At 43.5% G+C, this 18,322-nt stretch overlaps 1 protein-coding gene across 3 annotated transcripts in view; it reads left to right on the top strand.

Annotated features, from left to right (window-relative positions):
• Positions 1-8,244, top strand: part of LOC125446618 (hepatic and glial cell adhesion molecule-like) — a 30,271-nt gene extending 22,027 nt beyond the window's left edge. For 2 of the 3 annotated variants that reach the window (XM_048520324.2, XM_048520322.2), the window contains exons 2-5: positions 2,816-3,160; positions 6,100-6,375; positions 7,456-7,590; positions 7,895-8,244. In XM_048520324.2, coding sequence (XP_048376281.1) covers positions 2,816-3,160; positions 6,100-6,375; positions 7,456-7,590; positions 7,895-8,001 — 863 coding nt within the window. In that variant the 3' untranslated portion in view covers positions 8,002-8,244. The remainder of the gene's footprint in view (positions 1-2,815; positions 3,161-6,099; positions 6,376-7,455; positions 7,591-7,894) is intronic. The other variant, XM_048520323.2, reaches the window with a different exon arrangement.
• Positions 8,245-18,322: the final 10,078 nt, after the last annotated feature.

Below are 18,322 nucleotides of genomic sequence, written 5' to 3'. Positions count from 1 at the left end.
AGAAACAGGACTGGGGTTTCAGATCTTCAGCCAAGACAAGTAAAGAGTGTCAAAGACAAAGTGGTGACACATCATTGAACAAGCATATGGACGTACATGGAATAGTGTAGGTTAGATGGGCTTCAGATCGGTATGACAGGTCGGCACAACATCGAGGGCCGAAGGGCCTGTACTGTGCTGTAATGTTCTGTGTTCTATCTTCCATTAATCAAGAAGTCAGTTATTGCAGAAAGGAAGGCGAGGAATTTTAAATGGGGTTAGAGTTTTGGAATAAAAAGAGGGCAGTCACACAACTGGGGTTGTATTATAAACCCTCAAAAAGCTATTGGGCAATACATGAGTCAAACTGAAGATGATTCATTGAGGTGTGTAGGAACAGAAACTGGATAAGTATATTCAAGAATTTCAATTTCCCAATATCAATTGGAATAGTCATAGGGGAAAGGGATTAGAGGGAGTGGGTTCCCTGGAATGTATTCAGCAGAACTTTTTGTATCAATACGGAAAACGTTGTACAAGAATAGTGCACGTCTGGATCTAATTCTGGGGAATGAAGCCAGGCCAGTGTTGGAGGTAATAGACTGGGGAGTGTTCTAGTGATAGTGATCACAAACACTGTACAACATAAATTTGTTATGGAATGGGAAAAAATTGGTCTGCTGAAAAAGGCTTTGGACTGAGGGAAGGAAGATTTTCTTAAAATAAGGCAGGATCTGGCCAAAGTAGACTGCAAACAGCGACTTGAGAGTAAATCTACAACAGAACAGTTGCAGGGAGGGGCAATGTTTGATTTGGAATTGGGAGAGTACAGGCCAAACATTTTCCCTTCGGACTGAGATATAGGAGCAACAAGCCAGAGCACCCCAGAAGTACTACCTGGTAACCGGAAAAGAATGAATCTATTCCTGCTCAGTTTCTTTTCACCATTAACCAGTTCACAATCCATGTCAGCTTATTTCTCCATCCCATGGGCTTTAGTTTCATTTAGCCATCTTTTGTGTGTGACCTCAATAAAAGCCTTTTAAATCCTAAATCTGTCACAACCACAGGTTCCCCCTCATTATTTTTGTTAGTTAAACACTCAGTAAAAACGCTGATGGATCATAAATCCTGCCTCATAACTTCTTCCAATTTCTTCACTGTATCTTGCATACGTCTATTTACGTACCTGGTATATTTTCCATTACATCACTATTTCATTTTTATATCTGTATGTCGGTGAATGCCAGTAGATTGTTTCCTAAATTGATGAATTGAGAACACTAGAGCACATTTCACTGTGTTTGTAGTTTTTGTCTAACCAACCCTTTCACTGATGTTATTTCACCTCCTGGAGCAGGGGACACTTGAACTTGGATCCTATGGTCAGGAGTTTAGGAACACAACCATTAAAGCTCCTTGGTCAGCATTTGTAACTGATTGGCTGTCTAGGCCATTTTAGGGGGCAGGGAAGACTCAACCCCATTGCAGTGGACCTGGAGTGACATGTAGGCCAGACCAGGGCAGGATGGCAGATTTGCTTCCTTCAAAGTGATGATGGTGTCTGATGGGTTGCCATGACTGGAGTGGGTCAAGGAGACAAGATTCAGGTAGATGAGACAATGATGGTTGGGAGGGGGGTTTGGGTGCAGTGGAGGGGGGAGTACGTGGGTCAGGAGTTGCGACAGGGCGCAATCGGCAAAACAATTTGAAAGAACAAGAAGAGTTTAGCAGAGATTAAGGAGCCGAGACAAGGGTAGGGCCCCTTAGGTGTGTTGGGGAATGACTGGGGATGACGGAGTCCCTGCACCTGGGTCAACGTGATGAGGTATGGGGAAGGGGATGTGAGCACCTGGAGAACAAGAGGTGAGGCCATCACCGATCATCCAGCTGCTACTGGTCCCTCTCCCCTCTTCCGTCCCCTGACCCCACATCCACTTCTCCAAACCTCCCCCCCCCCCAACTCTCTCTCTCTTTCCATATATATATATATATATATCTCCACTCCTGCCTTTACCACCTTCAACCCCTCCCACTCCTCTCCCCTTTCCCTCTCTTCTCACTCCCCTCCTACTCCCTGCCCTCTTCCTTCTTCCCTCCACTCCCCCGCTTCTCCTTCCCCTGCCTCCTCCCATGCCTTCTCTCTCCCATCCCCTCCCCACTGTCTCCACCATCCTGACCTAAAATAATCTTTGTCACCCATCACAACTTTAAACAGCTCCCCCTTCATTTTTGACTATTCACGCATCCATCATCACGCACTTACCTTTCTGCCAAAGAGGTCCTGAGCAAGAACTGTCCAGTAGGATGGCTCAGTGGCTACCATTGCAGCCTCACAGTGTCTAGGACCTGGGCTTGATCCCAGTCTTGGGTGAAAATCTGTGTGGAGTTTGCACATTCTCTCTGTGTCTGTGTGGGTTTCAATTGACTGTTCTGTTTTCCTCCCACAGTCCAAAGATGTGCAGGTCAGGTGGATTAGCCATAGGAAATTGTCCATAATTTCCAACGATCTGCGGCCTAGGTGAATTAATCATGGAAAATGTGGGATTATGGGAGTAAATAGGGTGGGAGGCTCTTTGGAAGGTTTGTCAAGGCTCAATGAGCCGTATAGACCTATCTGCACTGTCAGGGTCCAATGAGTACTGCAGCTAGTGCTGTAATAAGGGAATTCTGCTTCTCTCTTTAGGAATTTCTGTTTACTTAATTCTGAACAACGTAGCTTATATTGGAAAATTTAGGTCAGATTTTAACTATTCCTGAAAGAAGAGAAGTTTTGAGAAATGACTGTTCTATATATTGTGTTTTTACTTTGTGAATACTTTTCTTTCTTTTGAAGGGAGAAGGTTAGTGCTGGCAGTTTCCCAGCAGAAAACAATACATGGAACAATTTCTGAATCAGTGCTACTACCCATGAAGCAAAATATCAGTCACCCAAATGAAGTGTTTAGTTTGGAGTGGAGAGTAATTCAGAACAAGACAGTAAGATCTATCCTCATATTTTCACCCCGTTCCCCCATCCCATATGTCTCAGAATCTTTTAAAAACCGAGTGAATTTCTCCCACTCCAAGTCTGAATTATTGCTGAAAAATATCCAGCTGAGTGATGAAGGGATATATGAACTCGAAGTAACGACATCAGATGGAAAATCTACAAAATATGCTGTCATGTTAACGGTTAATGGTAAATTCATTTCACTTCTTTGAATAATCTCAATGGTTGACTCATATTGGAAATATACCACATTTGTAAATTTCTGAGCTGTTGGCAAAGAGTTTATGGTGATAAGTGGGCAGGATAGACAGACCACTCAGAATGGCAAAACTGTGATAGCATTAAGAGAGATCATTCAGCCCCACATCATATCTGTGTTTGTCACCAACAAGAGTAACTTATGTCTTGTCATTCCTCTCTTCTCTCATGGTGTGGTGTGTTTTCTCTCTCACAACCCACTGGTGAAATTCTGCTGATACTCAAACCCAATACTTCTGGGATCATTTCAAATCTTCACCCAGAGAGTGGCAAGCCTGTAACATTCTCTGGCACAGAAAGAGTTTGAGCCAAAACATTAAGGATTTAGAAACAAGAACAGAAATTGGTAGAACAGCTGAGCAGGTCTGGCAGCATCTATGGAGAGAAATCAGAGTAACTTTTTGGGTCGAGTGACCCTTTCTGAGAACTCAACCTGAAATGTTAACTCTGATTTGTCTCCACAGATGCTGTCAGACCTGCTAAGCTCTTCCGGCAATTTCTGTTTGTGTTTCTGCTTTACAGCATCCACTGTTTATCTGTTTTTTATGTTATGAAGGATTCGGATATGTTCTCAGGGTTAAAAGGATCAAAGGTTTGGGAAGAAAGCAGGTTGGTGATCAGTTATGATCATATTGAAAAATGGAGCTGGCTCAAGCGGCCGAATGGCTCCTGCACCTGCTTACTATGTTTCTATAACTGGAAATGTTAACTCTGTTTCTCTCACCACAGATGTTGCCAGACATGGTTAAGTTTCTCCAGCAATGCCTGTGTTTATTACCACAGAGATCACAGGGATGAGTAATCGGGCTTCCATTATTTATGGTCTAACTTAATGACCTAAAGTCATAGAATCATTCAGCATGGAAACAAAACCTTTAGTCCAACTTGTCCAAGTCTGCCAGATATCCGAAACTGAACTAATCCCATTTCTCTGTGTTTGGCCTGTTTAACTCTAAACCATTTCTATTCTTGTGCCTGTCCAAATGCCTTTTAAATGTCTTTTAAATGTTGTAACTGTACCTGTATCGACCACTTCCTCTGGCAGTTTATTCCACTTATGCACAGCCCTGTGAGAAAATGCTGCCTAGCAGATCCCTTTTAATTTTTTCTCCTCTCAGCTTAAAACTATGCTCTCTAGTTTTTAATTCCCCTACCCAATGGGAAAAACCTTTGCCATTCACACTATAGATACCCCTCATGATTTTATAAATCTCTACAGTTGTGGAGGTTGGTGAGGCGTCTTCTGGAGCTCTGTGTCCAGTTCTGGTCTGCCTGTTATAGGAAGGACAGTGGCCTTCCAAAATGGCCCTATTAATGTCCCATGCAGCAAAAGCATGATGTTGTCAACTCCTATGCTCAATGGTCTAAACAATGAAGGCAGCACACCAAAGACCTTATTTACCACACCGAGCCACTTGTTCTCTCTGTTAGACAACACTTCCCAGGGCTCTACCATTAGCTGCCTAAATTCTGCCTGGTTTGTTTTACCATTGAATGAAGGAACTGATTGTATTGTTGACAAATTTGCCAACAGTTTTAAGGAAAATAAATTGTGAGGAGGAAACAAAGTGCCTGAAATGGGTTAAACAATCATCTGTTGGTATTGGAATATTGCTGAAAAGTGAGAAACGTTGTTAAAGATTTTTGTATTGCACTTCCCTGAGGTGTGTCAGATAGTAGGATTGCCACTGGACAAGTATTCCGAGGACCCACGCTAATGTTTTGGTGAACATAGCTACAAATTTCAAGATCTGAAACCCTGAGATCAATCTTGTGCTGTTGGTGACTCTTCATGAACATGGGTTCACATGGCTCACGAAAGCATCCTCAAATCTCCACATGTTACAAGATGTGCAGAGATAGTAGGAACTGCAGATGCTGGAGAATCTGAGATAACAAGGTGTAGAGCTGGATGAACTCAGCAGGCCAAGCAGCATCATAGGAGCAGGCCTAGGCCCTTTGGCTAAGCTGTTCAGTCACGCCTTAAATGCCTAAGTTACTTCACTTATTTTATCTTTCATCACATTCATTTACTTTAACTGACTTTAAAAGTAACTCTGGTGCTATTGACCATAGACTGGAGTTTAGTAGAAAGTCGCAATACCTCACCCTTAGTCACAAATCATCTCCCTCCTTATGCCTATTAATTCTCCCAAAGCTCTTTTAGAAATTCCTGTTGTTCAAAATCACTGGAGTTGTAACAACAGCCAATAACTCTGAAATTTCTTGGCATGGCATTCGGACATTTTATCAAAACTCTTGTCCAGCAGCCCAAGACACAACTTCCATCACAAGTCACCATCAGTCATTGTTCCTCTATCACTCCTTTCCAATCCAACTGGACACTTACTGACCATACCTGGTAGCCAAACAGTCCCTCAAAGAACTTCAACCTGCCCAGAGATTATTGGTGGTTAGTCCAGTTTAGGAACAAAATTCTTGTCACTTGTCGATAAGTTTCAGAATTCACCAGACATCATCTGTCAGTCTCTTTATGACTCCCTCACTGTAGCCAAGATTCATTATCTTAAGCTCTATGGGCCTCTGAGAGAGGCTGGCTTCATCAGTGTCTAGACTGCAATTGGTTATTCCTGCAAATTGGGATCATTTAACTCTAAAAATTAACTGTCAGGCCAAAAAGATTTGGCAGTAATTGTAATCTCACTTTCCAGTCAAAAATTCTGCAGAATCAGAATAAATTATTTCCTACTGACTGGAATGAAGGTGAATGTCACTGGGTTAACAGTCATAAATCTTTAGTTCTTATTTGGGTGGCTTCATTTCTAGAGTTGGTGTTTGCCAGGTTGAGGTAGTTTGGAATATTCTGCTCCTTACACTTCTGAATTAAACCTTTGACTTCACATTCACAGTTGCTGTCTCTATTCCACGTATTGAGGTCTTTCCTGAGGTTCCTCAGATGGGGGACAATGTCACTCTGCAATGCTCCGTTCTAGAGGGGAACTTGGTCCAGTACAGCTGGTACAGATGTGAACAATCTCTGTATGATGGTAAAAATTATCGTCTGTCCCACAACAATCGCTCCTTGACTCTACTGAACATACAGGAAAGTGAAGTTGGCACTTACAGATGCCAGGCAAGGAACCACATCAGTGTCAAACACAGAGACTTTGTGCTTCAGATATGTAGTAAGTATATTTCCTGAATCATTCAGATCTGATCGATCTTAGCAAGTCAAAATATTGTGGTTCTTCCGTCATCCTCAAAGCATCAAGCAATATTTAGTGCAATCATAAACATCTTCCTTCATACTTTATTCAATAAATGACATGGGTAACGAAAGAGTGTGAATAGGATTTAAGAAATCTACAAAAGTGATAGAGATGGGTTCAGTGAGCAGGCAAAGATCTGGAAAATGGACTACAATGTGTGAAAGTGTCAAATTATCCATTCTGGCAGAAGAGTAAAGAAGAAGCATATTATCTAAATGGTGAGAGATTGTAAGGTTCTGAGAGTCAAAGGGATCTGAGTATTCCAGTTAAAGAAACACAGAAAGTTAGTGCGCAGGTACAGTGAGTAATCGAAAAAGATCATAAAATGTAAGGGGAACTGATAGAGGAAATAGAAAGGTAATGCTTCAGCTATATGGGGTAATGGTGAGACGGTGTCTACACAGATACTGTGGACAGCAGCGGTTTTCAACTAGTCATAAATTGAGTAGGAGAACCCATAACTTGGTAGCCAGGCAATCACATACCTTGGAAAGTCCACCTACATCTGGTCTGGAACAGTTTAATTGCTTAGCAACATCCAAATCAGAACCAATCAATGTGGTTAAATGGTCACACGCTTCTAATGGCGTTTGATACCTGGTGTAGCCGTTTCAGCGATTGTAGAACAGACTTAAACAAAATTTGCTCTGGACTCCAACCCTTACGTATGTGCAAGACGACAGCTAGATTGAGAATTTATACCAGGGAAACTTCACAGATTAAGGGAACAACTTTTGTTCCAGTCTGTTATGACAAGTTACCACCGACTGTCGTAAAAGGCTCAAGCCCAAGGTTGGGGTGATGAAATTGGTTGAGAAACATTCAACTAGATTGACTCAACGTTTTTTGATTAGAAAACAGCTGCCTGAGGGAAGTCCAGATTAGAACTGGACAGAGTAGCCAAGGTGAAGTGTTCATTCAGCAGAGGCTAACATCCTGCTTTGCTGGATTCTCCTGCTTCCTAGGCAGTGCTTAATGTTATGTTCTTCTATTCAGCAGCATCAACATCAGTCATTGCACGCTATGTGTACATTGGTTATGGAGGTTACCCTGGATACATTGGGTACATCCTCATCCTTGTGCTATGTTACCAGTGGATAAAAGAATTGCAGAAAAGGCCCAAGGACAATGGTATGTATGTAGCCAGAAATAAGACACCAGCACAATACAAATCAAACACAGATATTGTTTGGTCTTGTTTGTAGCTAGAATCAAATACAACTGCAAAGGTGGATAGAACAAACAGAGGTGATGGAATTGGGTCAGTCAGTAATGTGCTAACAGACACTGTGTTAGAGATTGGGATCAATCACTGTAATTATGCCTAGTATTTATGTAACTTTTAATTCTGTGAGTCACTGTGTGCATTGTATTAACATGGGTTCTTCTGTTCTTTCATTATATGCCATTAATCTTTGTCAATTTTATGTGCCAGATGCAATTTATGAAAACAGTAAACCAGTAAAGCAGAAGCTTTCAGTCACGCGGTCAGCAGAAACCAAGATGTGCAACATGCGAATGAGCAACAGATGGGGCAGATAAAGCCTGGTGAATCTGTACGGTGCCACATCGACAGTCTGTATGAACAATACAACAGCAGAATACTGCAGCTTCTGGAGATCTGTAATGAAAACAGAAAGTGCAGCAGAAATTCAAAGTAAAAACATTATAAAACTGTAAGATATCAGAGCTGAAGTAGGTCATTCAGCCATTCAATGATACCATGGTTGATCTCAATCCATTGTCCTGCTGTTTGCGCAATATATTTTATTCTGATTTTTCTGATGAAGGGTCTAGGACCGAAACGTCAGCTTTTGTGCTCCTAAGATGCTGCCTGGCCTGCTGTGTTCATCCAGCTCCACACTTTGTTGTCTTGGATTCTCCAGCATCTGCAGTTCCCAATATCTCTCATCACATTTTATTCCCTTCCTGATAACAATCTGTTTCTCTCAGTGTTGAATAAACTTAAGGTCCCAACTTTGGCAGTCCCCTGCAGTAAAGCATTCCGCAGACTCACTACTGTTTGAAAAGATATCTAACTCGTCTGTATGAAATGGGTGGCCCTTTATTTTGAAATGATGTCCTCTGGACCTAGACTCTCTCCACATCTCCCCTGTCAAGTCGCTTCAGAACCTTGTATGTTTCAATAAGTTCACTTCTCATTCTTCTAACTCCAATCAGTACTGGCCTAACCTACTCAATGTCTCCTCATCAGTCAGTCCATGCCTTCAGTTCAACAACTTTAGAAGTCTGTCTTCCATTTTGTTCGCCCTTCGGAAATGAACTGCTTCTGAGTGTTTGGTTTCCTTGGTTTTGCTTTCAGCTGAGTTAACTCATAACTTGTAATTAACACCCACTAATCAATCTAGACCGAACATTCTTCTCCGTAACCATGACCACTTCCTTTACCTTTCCTCCTGTTACTTCTGTAATATTTTATCTGGCTTGCCTTCTTATCTTCTCTGATCTTTCCTCCTGTTCCACTTACCCCTTGCTACATTTTTCTACCATATAAAACCCATCATTTTTCTACATCTCTTCGGTTTTGAAGGAGATTTGTTTTGAATTCAAAACATTAATTCTGTTTCTGTCTCCACAGATGCTGTTGAATTTCTCTAGCATTTTCTGCAATATATCTGCTAACAATGTGCTAATTGAGATGTTGATGTTTAATTCATTACATTCACCATGTGTTAGTGAGTGTGCTACAATGATTGGGAAATAGTTAGGAATTTAACTTCCCAGTGCTATGATTAGTGTAACCACACTTGATTGTTTATTTGTTAACACTGAACCAAGTAACTTCTACACAAAGACATAAACTAAACTGTTCCAATTAATACAACAGCTAAAAACAAAAGATTTGAAAAATACAAGGGTATTTGAAAATGTTTTTGTATCTGACTGCGACTGGATTTCACGCTCAAATGTGGAAACCACTCTGACTCTGGATTTATAAATGTCAAAATAATTTTCCTTTTTCTCATTTTTGTAATCCCATCTCTGTGATTCTGAAATAACAAAGTGTGGAGTTGGATGAACACAGCAGGCCAAGCAGCATCCTAGGAGCACAAAAGCTGACATTTCAGGCCTAGATCCTTCATCGTAAAATTCGATTATTGTCTGTGTAATACTTTGTTGGACCATATGACTGGAAACCAAGTCACTGAGACCTTCTGCTGTTCCCAGCCTTTATAAAGAAGCATGTGGAGGATGAATGTTCAACCCATTGTCACATTTCTTTTGAAAAGCATTTCCACTAGCTCCACTTCTTTACTTTTCCCACACATCCCTTTTCAATTTCCCACAGGTCTTCAGGTAATAAATTCCATCTTTGCCAAATTGAAGTGCATTTGCTGAAGAATCTACTCAACCTCTTTATCTACCTTTATCAATGACTAAAATAGTCCCATCTACACTTCTGAAAACATCATTTAACCTTCAATCAGTGGCCAAATGAGAAATGTGGTTTGGCCTTCGTCCTTTAGTTAATGAATACAGTAAATAATTTGTGTTGATAGAGTTTGGTGGGTGACACCATTTGTCACTTTCTGGTAATTCAATACATACTTACTAATAAATAGAAACTGAAAGAACTGCTGATGCTGTAAATCAGGAACAAAAACAGAAGTTGCTAGAAAAGCTCAGCAAGTCTGCCAGCATCTGTGAAGGAAAATGTTCAGGAGAAGGGTCACCAGACCCAAAACATTAACTCTGATTTCTCTTCACAGATGCTGTGCGACCTGCTGAGATTTTCCAGCAACTTGTTTTTTGTTACATATTCATTACTAATACTTTCTGTCTCCTGTTAGTCAGCCAATCTCTTAAATAACTCATACATAGAGTCCGACAGCACAGAGACAGGCCCTTTGGCCCAAACTTATCCATGCCAACCAAAATGTCCATCCGCACTATTTCCCTGCACTTGGACAACATCCTTCTAAACCTTTCCTATCCATATAGTCACCCAAAGCCTTTTAAATATTGTTAATGTATCCACCTCAACCACTTCCACTGGCAGATCATTCCACATGCATACCACCCTCTGTGTAAAAGTTTCCCCTCAGGTTCCCATGTATTCTTTCCCCTCTTACCTTAAACTGATCTTTCTAGTCCTCGATTCCCCAACACTGCGAAAAAGACTCAGGGCATTCACCCTATCCATGCCTCTCATGATCTTAAACACTTCTATAAGATCCCTCCCTCAGTCTCCTATGCCCTAAAGAAAAAAGTCTCAGTTTGACCAACCTCTCCCTATAACCCAATCCCTTGAGTCTTGGCAACATTCTTGTAAATTTCTTCTGCAGTCTTTCCAGTTTAATAACATGCTTCCTCTTGGAAGGTGACCAAAGCTAAACACAATACACTAAGTGAGGCCTCACCAACATCCTCTACAACTGCAACGTAACTTTGCAACTTCTATACTCAATGCCCTGACTGATAAAGGCCAGTGTGCCAAAACCCTTCTTCACTGCCATGTACCAGGACTCCAAGATCCCTCTCTTCCAGTATACTACTTAAGGCCCTGCCATTCACCACGAAACTCCTACCTGGATTTGATTTTCCAAATGTGACACCACACACTGGTCTATATTAATTTCCATTTGCCATTTCTCGACCGACTTCCCCAGCTGGAGAAGATCCTGCTGCAATTTCTGATAACCTTCCTCACCATCCACGATACCACCTATTTGAGCGTCATCCATCAACTTACTAATCATGCCTTCTATAATCTCATCCTAGTCATTGGTATAGATAACAAGCAGCAATGAGCCCAGCACCAATCCCTGATGCACACCACTCGTCACAGGCTTCTAGTCAAGCGAGCGTCCTTCACTATTACCCTCTGTTTTCTACCTTCAAGCCAATTGTGTATCCAGTTTGCCAGCTGTCCCTGGATTCCACGTGATCTAACCTTCCAGAGCAGCCTACCATGTAGAACCTTATCAAAGGCCTTCCTGAAATCCATATCAACTACGTCCACTGTCCTGCGCTTCATCAAAGAACTCTAACAAATTTGTGAGGCATGATCTCCCATACACAAATCCACGCTGACTACACTTATTCAAACCCTGTCTTTCCAAATGCATGTATATCTTATTCCTCAGAATATCCTCAAGTAATTTACCTACCACAGATATTAGACTTACTGGGCTACAATTCCCATGCTTTTCTTCGCAGCCCTTCTTGTCTAAGGGGACAACATTTGCTATCCTCTAGATTTCCAGGACCTCACCCATGGCTAATGATGATGTAAATATATCAGCCAGGGCTTCTCCAATTTCTTCCCTCGCCTCTTGCAAGGTTCGTGCATATATCTGGTTAGGACAAGGAGATTTATTCACCTTCTTACATTCTAATAATTCCAACACCTCCTGTACTGTGATGTGGGCCGTGCAATACATTTCCAATTTTTTAACTCACAAAACCCCTTAGATGTACTTCACAGGACGTTTTCCAGTAGTCCACATGCGGACAATCTACAGACAATCCCGTGTCCATTCACTGAGCCATTGAAATTACAAATCAGAGGTAACATTCCCATCCAACCATAGGACTGCTCTCACATGAGGGAGAGAAACCGGTGATAGTTTAACCTGAAGGTCTCCACGGCTCAGGTGAGGTTGAGAATGAGGGCCCTTCTGGTAAATTTAGCCAGTGTGGGAATTGAATCCAAGCTGCTCGCATCACTCCACATTAGAGAGCAGGAATAGCACCAGCTGGGCTAACTAACTCCTGCGCTGGCCCCACATAAAAGGTTGGTTAACAAAATTCTGACTCAAGAGAGATTTGCAAACAAAATTAAGGAAACGTGGAAATGGTTCTCTTCCAAACTCGAGGCTGACAATCAGTGGTGTTCCCAAAGGTCAGTGCTGGGAGCAAGGTGTTTTTATTTCTCACAAAATGAGGGGAAATCTCAAGATTTGCTGATGATGCCACCAGAGAGCAATAGCAATAAGCAAAATTATACTAATGGAGAACAGGGACATATTTGAGTGCCAAAAGGGCAGGCGAGTGGCAAATGGAATTTTAAACCTTTTACCAGATATGGGTGCTGCCAGCATTTATTGTCTATCTCTAATTGCCCTTGAGAAGGTGGCATTTAGTTCCCTTCTTGAAATGTTGCAAAAGAAGAGTGTCCCACCTCAGCTGCTCTGTTTCTCAGAAATGTCTGTCTCTGGATTGGCTGTTGTGCCTGCAGGGCACCTCTGACTGTATTGTTGAACTGTGTCTGGAAGTTTGCTCAGTGACACTGCACCTGAGGAAAATACAGGGGCTAAAATCCACAGGACATTTTGCTCATGTTTAGTATCAGTTAGACTGGCAGCTGTTTGAAAATTCCACACTTATCCCTTTTGTTTGTCTTCAAGAATTAAGAGTTAATGAGCGAAAGTGTTCATGCTCTTGAAGTGAATCTCTACGAGAGAAATCTGTTATTTCCATTTTATCTTGTGTGTGTGTGTGTGTGTGTGTGTGTGTGTGTGTGTGTTTGTGTGTGTGTGTGTGTGTCTGTGTCTTTCTGTCTCTGTGTGTGTGTGTGTTTGTCTGTGTCTTTCTGTGTGTGTGTGTGTGTGTGTGTGTGTGTGTGTGTGTGTGTTTGTGTGTGTGTGTGTGTGTGTGTGTGTGTGTCTGTGTCTTTCTGTCTCTGTGTGTGTGTGTGTTTGTCTGTGTCTTTCTGTGTGTGTGTGTGTGTGTGTGTGTGTGTGTGTGTGTGTGTGTGTGTGTTTGTGGGTGGATATGTGTTTTGGCTAATTTAGCAGATTAAACATTTATATTTTCATATTATAAATTAAGAGTCTTCACCAGATTTGTATTGCCATTCGATATATTGTGTTTTATAATAAATCAATCATATTGAAATGACTGAAAAACACCGTTAATGTATCGATTGGCTTTAAATCAAATACACTGAGTGATCGGCCTGTCCACTGTGTTTAGGTTAAAGGAGGACGTAGAGGAGGATTGGTCTGACAGACAGAACAGTGGCAAATAGAATTGAACACTGAAAACTGGGGTGAGGTAATGCACTTTGGAAAAAGGGACAAGATAAGGGAGGACTAAGAGAGAACATAGAAAAGTACAGCACAGTGCAGGCCCTTCGGCCCGCGATGTTGTGCAGTGGAATAATCCTAATCCAAAAATAAAATAACCTAACCTACATTCCCCTCAATTCACTGCTGTCCACGTGCATGTCCAGCAGTTGCTTAAATGCCACTAATGACTCCGCTTCCACGATGACCACTGGCAAAGTATTCCATGTGCTGACAACTCTGTGGGTGAAGAACCTCCCTCTGACGTCTCCTCTATATCTTCCTCCTAACACCTTAAAACTATGACCCCTCGTGGCAGTCAATCCTGCTCTGGGAAAAAGTCTCTGGCTATCGACTCTATCCATGCCTCTCATTACCTTGTACACCTCGATCAGGTCACCTCTCTTCCTCCTTCTCTCCAGAGAGAAAAGTCCAAGCTCAATCAACCTCTCCTCGTAAGACAAGCCCTCCAGTCCAGGCAACATCCTGGTAAACCTCCTTTGCACCCTCTCCAAAGCCTCCACATCCTTCCTATAATAGGGCGACCAGAACTGGACACAATATTCCAAGTGTGGTCTCACCAGGGTTTTGTAGAGCTGCAGCATAGCCTCGCGGCTCTTAAACTCGATCCCCCTATTAATGAAAACTGGGACGTTGGATGCCTTCAAGGCAGAGATTGACAAATTCTTGATCTCAGAAGGAATCAAGGGCTATGGGGAGAGTGCAGAGAAGTGGAGTTGAAATGCCCATCAGCCATGATTTAAATGGCGGAGTGGAATCGATGGGCCAAATGGCCTTACTTCCACTCCTATGTCTTATAGTCTTATGGTCTAAAACACCATATGCTTTCTTAACAAACTTATCCACTTGGGTGGCAACTTTGAGGGAGCTATGCACTTGAACACCAGAATCCCGCTGTTCCTCCACACTGCCGAGAATCCTGCCTTTAGTCCTATATTCAGCATTTAAGTTCGACCTTTCAAAATGCATCACTTCGCATTTATCCAGGTTGAACTCTATCTGCCATTTCGCAGCCCAGCTCTGCATTCTGTCAATGTTTCGCTGAAGCCTGCAATAGCCCTCTATACTATCAACGAAACCTCCAACCTTTGTGTCATCAGCAAACATACTAACCCACCCCTCAACCTCCTCATCCAAGTCATTTATAAAAACTACAAAGAGCAGAGGCCCAAGAACAGAGTCCTGCGGGACACCACTCAGCACTGACCTCCAGGTAGAATACTTACCATCTACAAACACTCTCTGCCTCCTGTCAGCCAACCAATTCTGAATCCAGACAGCCAAATCACCCTGTATCCCATGCCTCCTGACTTTATGAATGAGCCTGCCATGGGGAACCTTATCAAATGCCTTGCTGAAGTCCATGTACACCACATCCACTGCTTGACCCTCGTCAACCTGTCTCGTGACTTCCTCAAAGAACTCAATAAGATTTGTAAGACATGATCTGCCCCTCACAAAGCCATGCTGACTCCCTTTAATCACACTATGCTTTTCCAAATAGTCATAAATCCTATCCCTCAGAATTCTTTCCAAAACCTTGCTGACCACAGACGTAAGACTGACTGGTCTGTAATTTCCAGGGAATTCCCTATTCTCTTTCTTGAAAAGAGGAACAACATTTGCCTCCCTCCAATCTTCCAGTACGACCCCCGTGGAGAGTGAGGAAGCAAAGATCTTCGCCAGCGGCTCAGCAACCTCCTTTCTCGCTTCCCGGAGCAACCTGGGATAAATCTGGTCTGGCCCTGGGGACTTATCAATCTTAATGCTCGCTAAAATTTCCAGCACATCAACTTCCTCAATCTCGATCTGTTCAAGCCTGTTTTCCTGCTCCTCAAAGTTCTCATTCACAACAAGGTCCCTTCCGTTAGTGAAAACCGAAGCAAAAAACTCATTTAGGGCTTCCCCTATCTGCTCAGACTCCACGCTCAAGTTCCCTATGCTGTCCCTGATCGGCCCTACCTTCTCCCTGATCATTCTCATATTCCTCACGTATGAGTAAAATGCCTTTGGGTTCTCCCTAATCCTTCCTGCCAAGCCTTTTTCATGCCCACTCCTGGCCCTCTTCCGTTCACTTTTGAGCTCCTTCTGAGCAAGCCTGTAATCCTCTAAAGCTGTGTTAGATCCTTGCCTCCCTCACCTTACATAAGCTGCCTTTTTTTTGACGAGAAGCACCTCTGTTCCCGTCATCCAAGGCTCCCTAATCTTAACCCTTCTTACCTGTCTCAGAGGAACAAATTTATGCATCACTCGCAACAACTGCCCCTTAAACAGTGTCCACATGTCTGTTGTCCCCTTTCTGTGGAACAATTGCTCCCAATCTGTACTTCCCAACTCCAGTCTGATAGCTTCCTTCGTTTCCTTTTCCCCAGTTAAATATCTTCCCCTGGTAACTGCTCCTTTCCCTCTCCTTGGCTATGGTAAATGTGAGACTGTTGTGGTCACTGTCACCAAAGTGTTCTCCCACCATGAGATCTGACACCTGTCCTGGCTCATTGCCGAGCACCAAATCCAAAATGGCCTCCCCCCTCATCGGCCTGTCCACATACTGAGTAAGGAAACCCTCCTGAACACACCTGACAAAAATGGCTCCATCTGCACTAAGGAGGTTCCAATCTACATTGGGAAAGTTGAAGTCACCCATAACAACAACCCTGCTACGTTTGCACTTTTCAACAATCTGCCGGCCTATGAGTTCTTCGATCTCCCAACTGCTATTTGGGGGTCTGTAGAAAACCCCCAATGAGGTGACTGCTCCCTTGCTGTTCCTAACTTCCACCCATACTGACTCAGTCGATAAACCCTCCTCGGCAACTTCAGTTGATGAGTCCTCATCAGAAGTTCTTTCAGCCGCCGTTAGACTGTCCTTGACCAACAAAGCCACACCTCCCCCTCTTTTACCACCTTCCCTGACCTTAATGAAAGATCTAAACCCTGGAACCTGCAACATCCATTCCTGACCCTGCTCTATCTATGTCTCCGAAATGGCCACAACATCGAAGTCCCAGGTACCTATCCAAGCTGCAAGCTCACCTGCCTTATTCCGGATACTCTTGGCATTAAAGTAGACACACCTCAATCCAGCTTGCTGTCTGCCAGCACACTCCTGTGACAGTGAGGTCCTGTCTATGTCCTCCCTACGCTCATCCTCCTGTGTACTAGGACTACACCTCAGTTTCCCATCCACCTTCTGAGCTAATTTAAATCCACCTGAACAGCACTAGCAAATTTCCCACCCAGGATATTAGTGCCCCTCTGGTTCAAGTGGAGACCGTCCTGTTTGTAGAGGTCCCACCTTCCCCAGAATGAGCCCCAATTGTCCATGTACCTGAAGCCCTCCCTCCTGCACCATCCCTGCAGCCAAGTATTCAGCTGAAATCTCTCCCTGTTCTTTGCCTCGCTATCACGTGGCACGGGTAACAAACCAGAGTTAACCACTCTGTTTGTTCTAGCTCTCAACTTCCACCCCAGCTCCCTGAAATCCTGCCAAACATCCCTATCCCTCTTTCTACCTATGTCGTTGGTGCCTATGTGGACCTTGACTTGGGGCTCATCACCCTCTCCCTTCAGGACCCCAAAGACACGATCCGAGACACCACGGACCCTGGCACCTGGGAGGCAACACACCAACCGTGAGTCTCTTTCATTCTCGGCAAAACTTCTATCCGTCACTGTAACTATTGAGTCCCCAGTGACTATCACTCTCTTCCTATCCCCCCTTCCCTTCTGTGCAAGAGGGACAGACTCTGTGCCAGAGACCAGCACCCTACTGCATGCCCCTGGTAAGTTGTCCCCCCCAACAGTATCCAAAATGGTATACTTGTTTTTCAGGGCAACGACCACAGGGGATCCCTGCACTATCTGCTTTTTCCCCCCTTCTAACAGTTACCCAGCTTTCTTCACACTTTGGAGTAACTACTTCCCTGTAACTCTTGTCTATCACTGACTGCCTCCTAAATGATCCGAAGTTCATCCAGCTCCTGCTCCAGTTCCCTAACGCGGTCTTGGAGGAGCAAGAGTTGGGTGCACTTCCTGCAGACATATTTGGATGGGACACTAATGGCATCCCTCACCTCATACATCATGCAGGAGGAACATTCCTCTACCTGCACTGCCATCCCTGCTAATCCCCCAAACAGAAAGTAAAAAAACAGAGAAGCTTACCTTGATTTGTCCCTTGTGTATGAGTGTAGAGGAGGTGGATGGTTGGGAGGCCCTACAAGGGTAGGGTCTCGGGTTTACACAACGATCACTTATTTAGCTGAGGGATGAAAAAAAAGTCCCTCCCTTCCCAGAAACCTCTGCTCCCGCTCGTGCTGCTGCTTCACAAACAAATGGAAGTCTCCAACGGCTAACACTGGCTACCACTGGCTACCATGTGCTCACAACTCTCTGGGTGAAGAACCTCCCTCTGATGTCTCCTCTATATCTTCCTCCTAACACCTTAAAACTATGACCCCTCGTGGCAGTCAATCCTGCTCTGGGAAAAAGTCTCTGGCTATCGGCTCTATCCATGCCTCTCATTACCTTGTACACCTCGATCAGGTCACCTCTCTTCCTCCTCTCTACACAGAGAAAAGTCCGAGCTCAGTCAACCTCTCCTCGTAAGACAAGCCCTCCAGTCCAGGCAGCATCCTGGTAAACCTCCTTTGCACCCTCTCCAAAGCCTCCACATCTTTCCTATAATAGGGCGACCAGAACTGGACACAATATTCCAAGTGTGGTCTCACCAGGGTTTTGTAGACCTGCAGCATAACCTCACGGCTCTTAAACTCGATTTCCCTGTTAATGAAAGCCAAAACACCATATGC

Source organism: Stegostoma tigrinum, chromosome 34, assembly GCF_030684315.1.
Source record: "Stegostoma tigrinum isolate sSteTig4 chromosome 34, sSteTig4.hap1, whole genome shotgun sequence".
Taxonomy (NCBI): domain Eukaryota; kingdom Metazoa; phylum Chordata; class Chondrichthyes; order Orectolobiformes; family Stegostomatidae; genus Stegostoma; species Stegostoma tigrinum.
The sequence above is the reverse complement of the archived record's forward strand: the minus strand, read 5'-3'. Positions and strand labels throughout refer to the sequence as shown.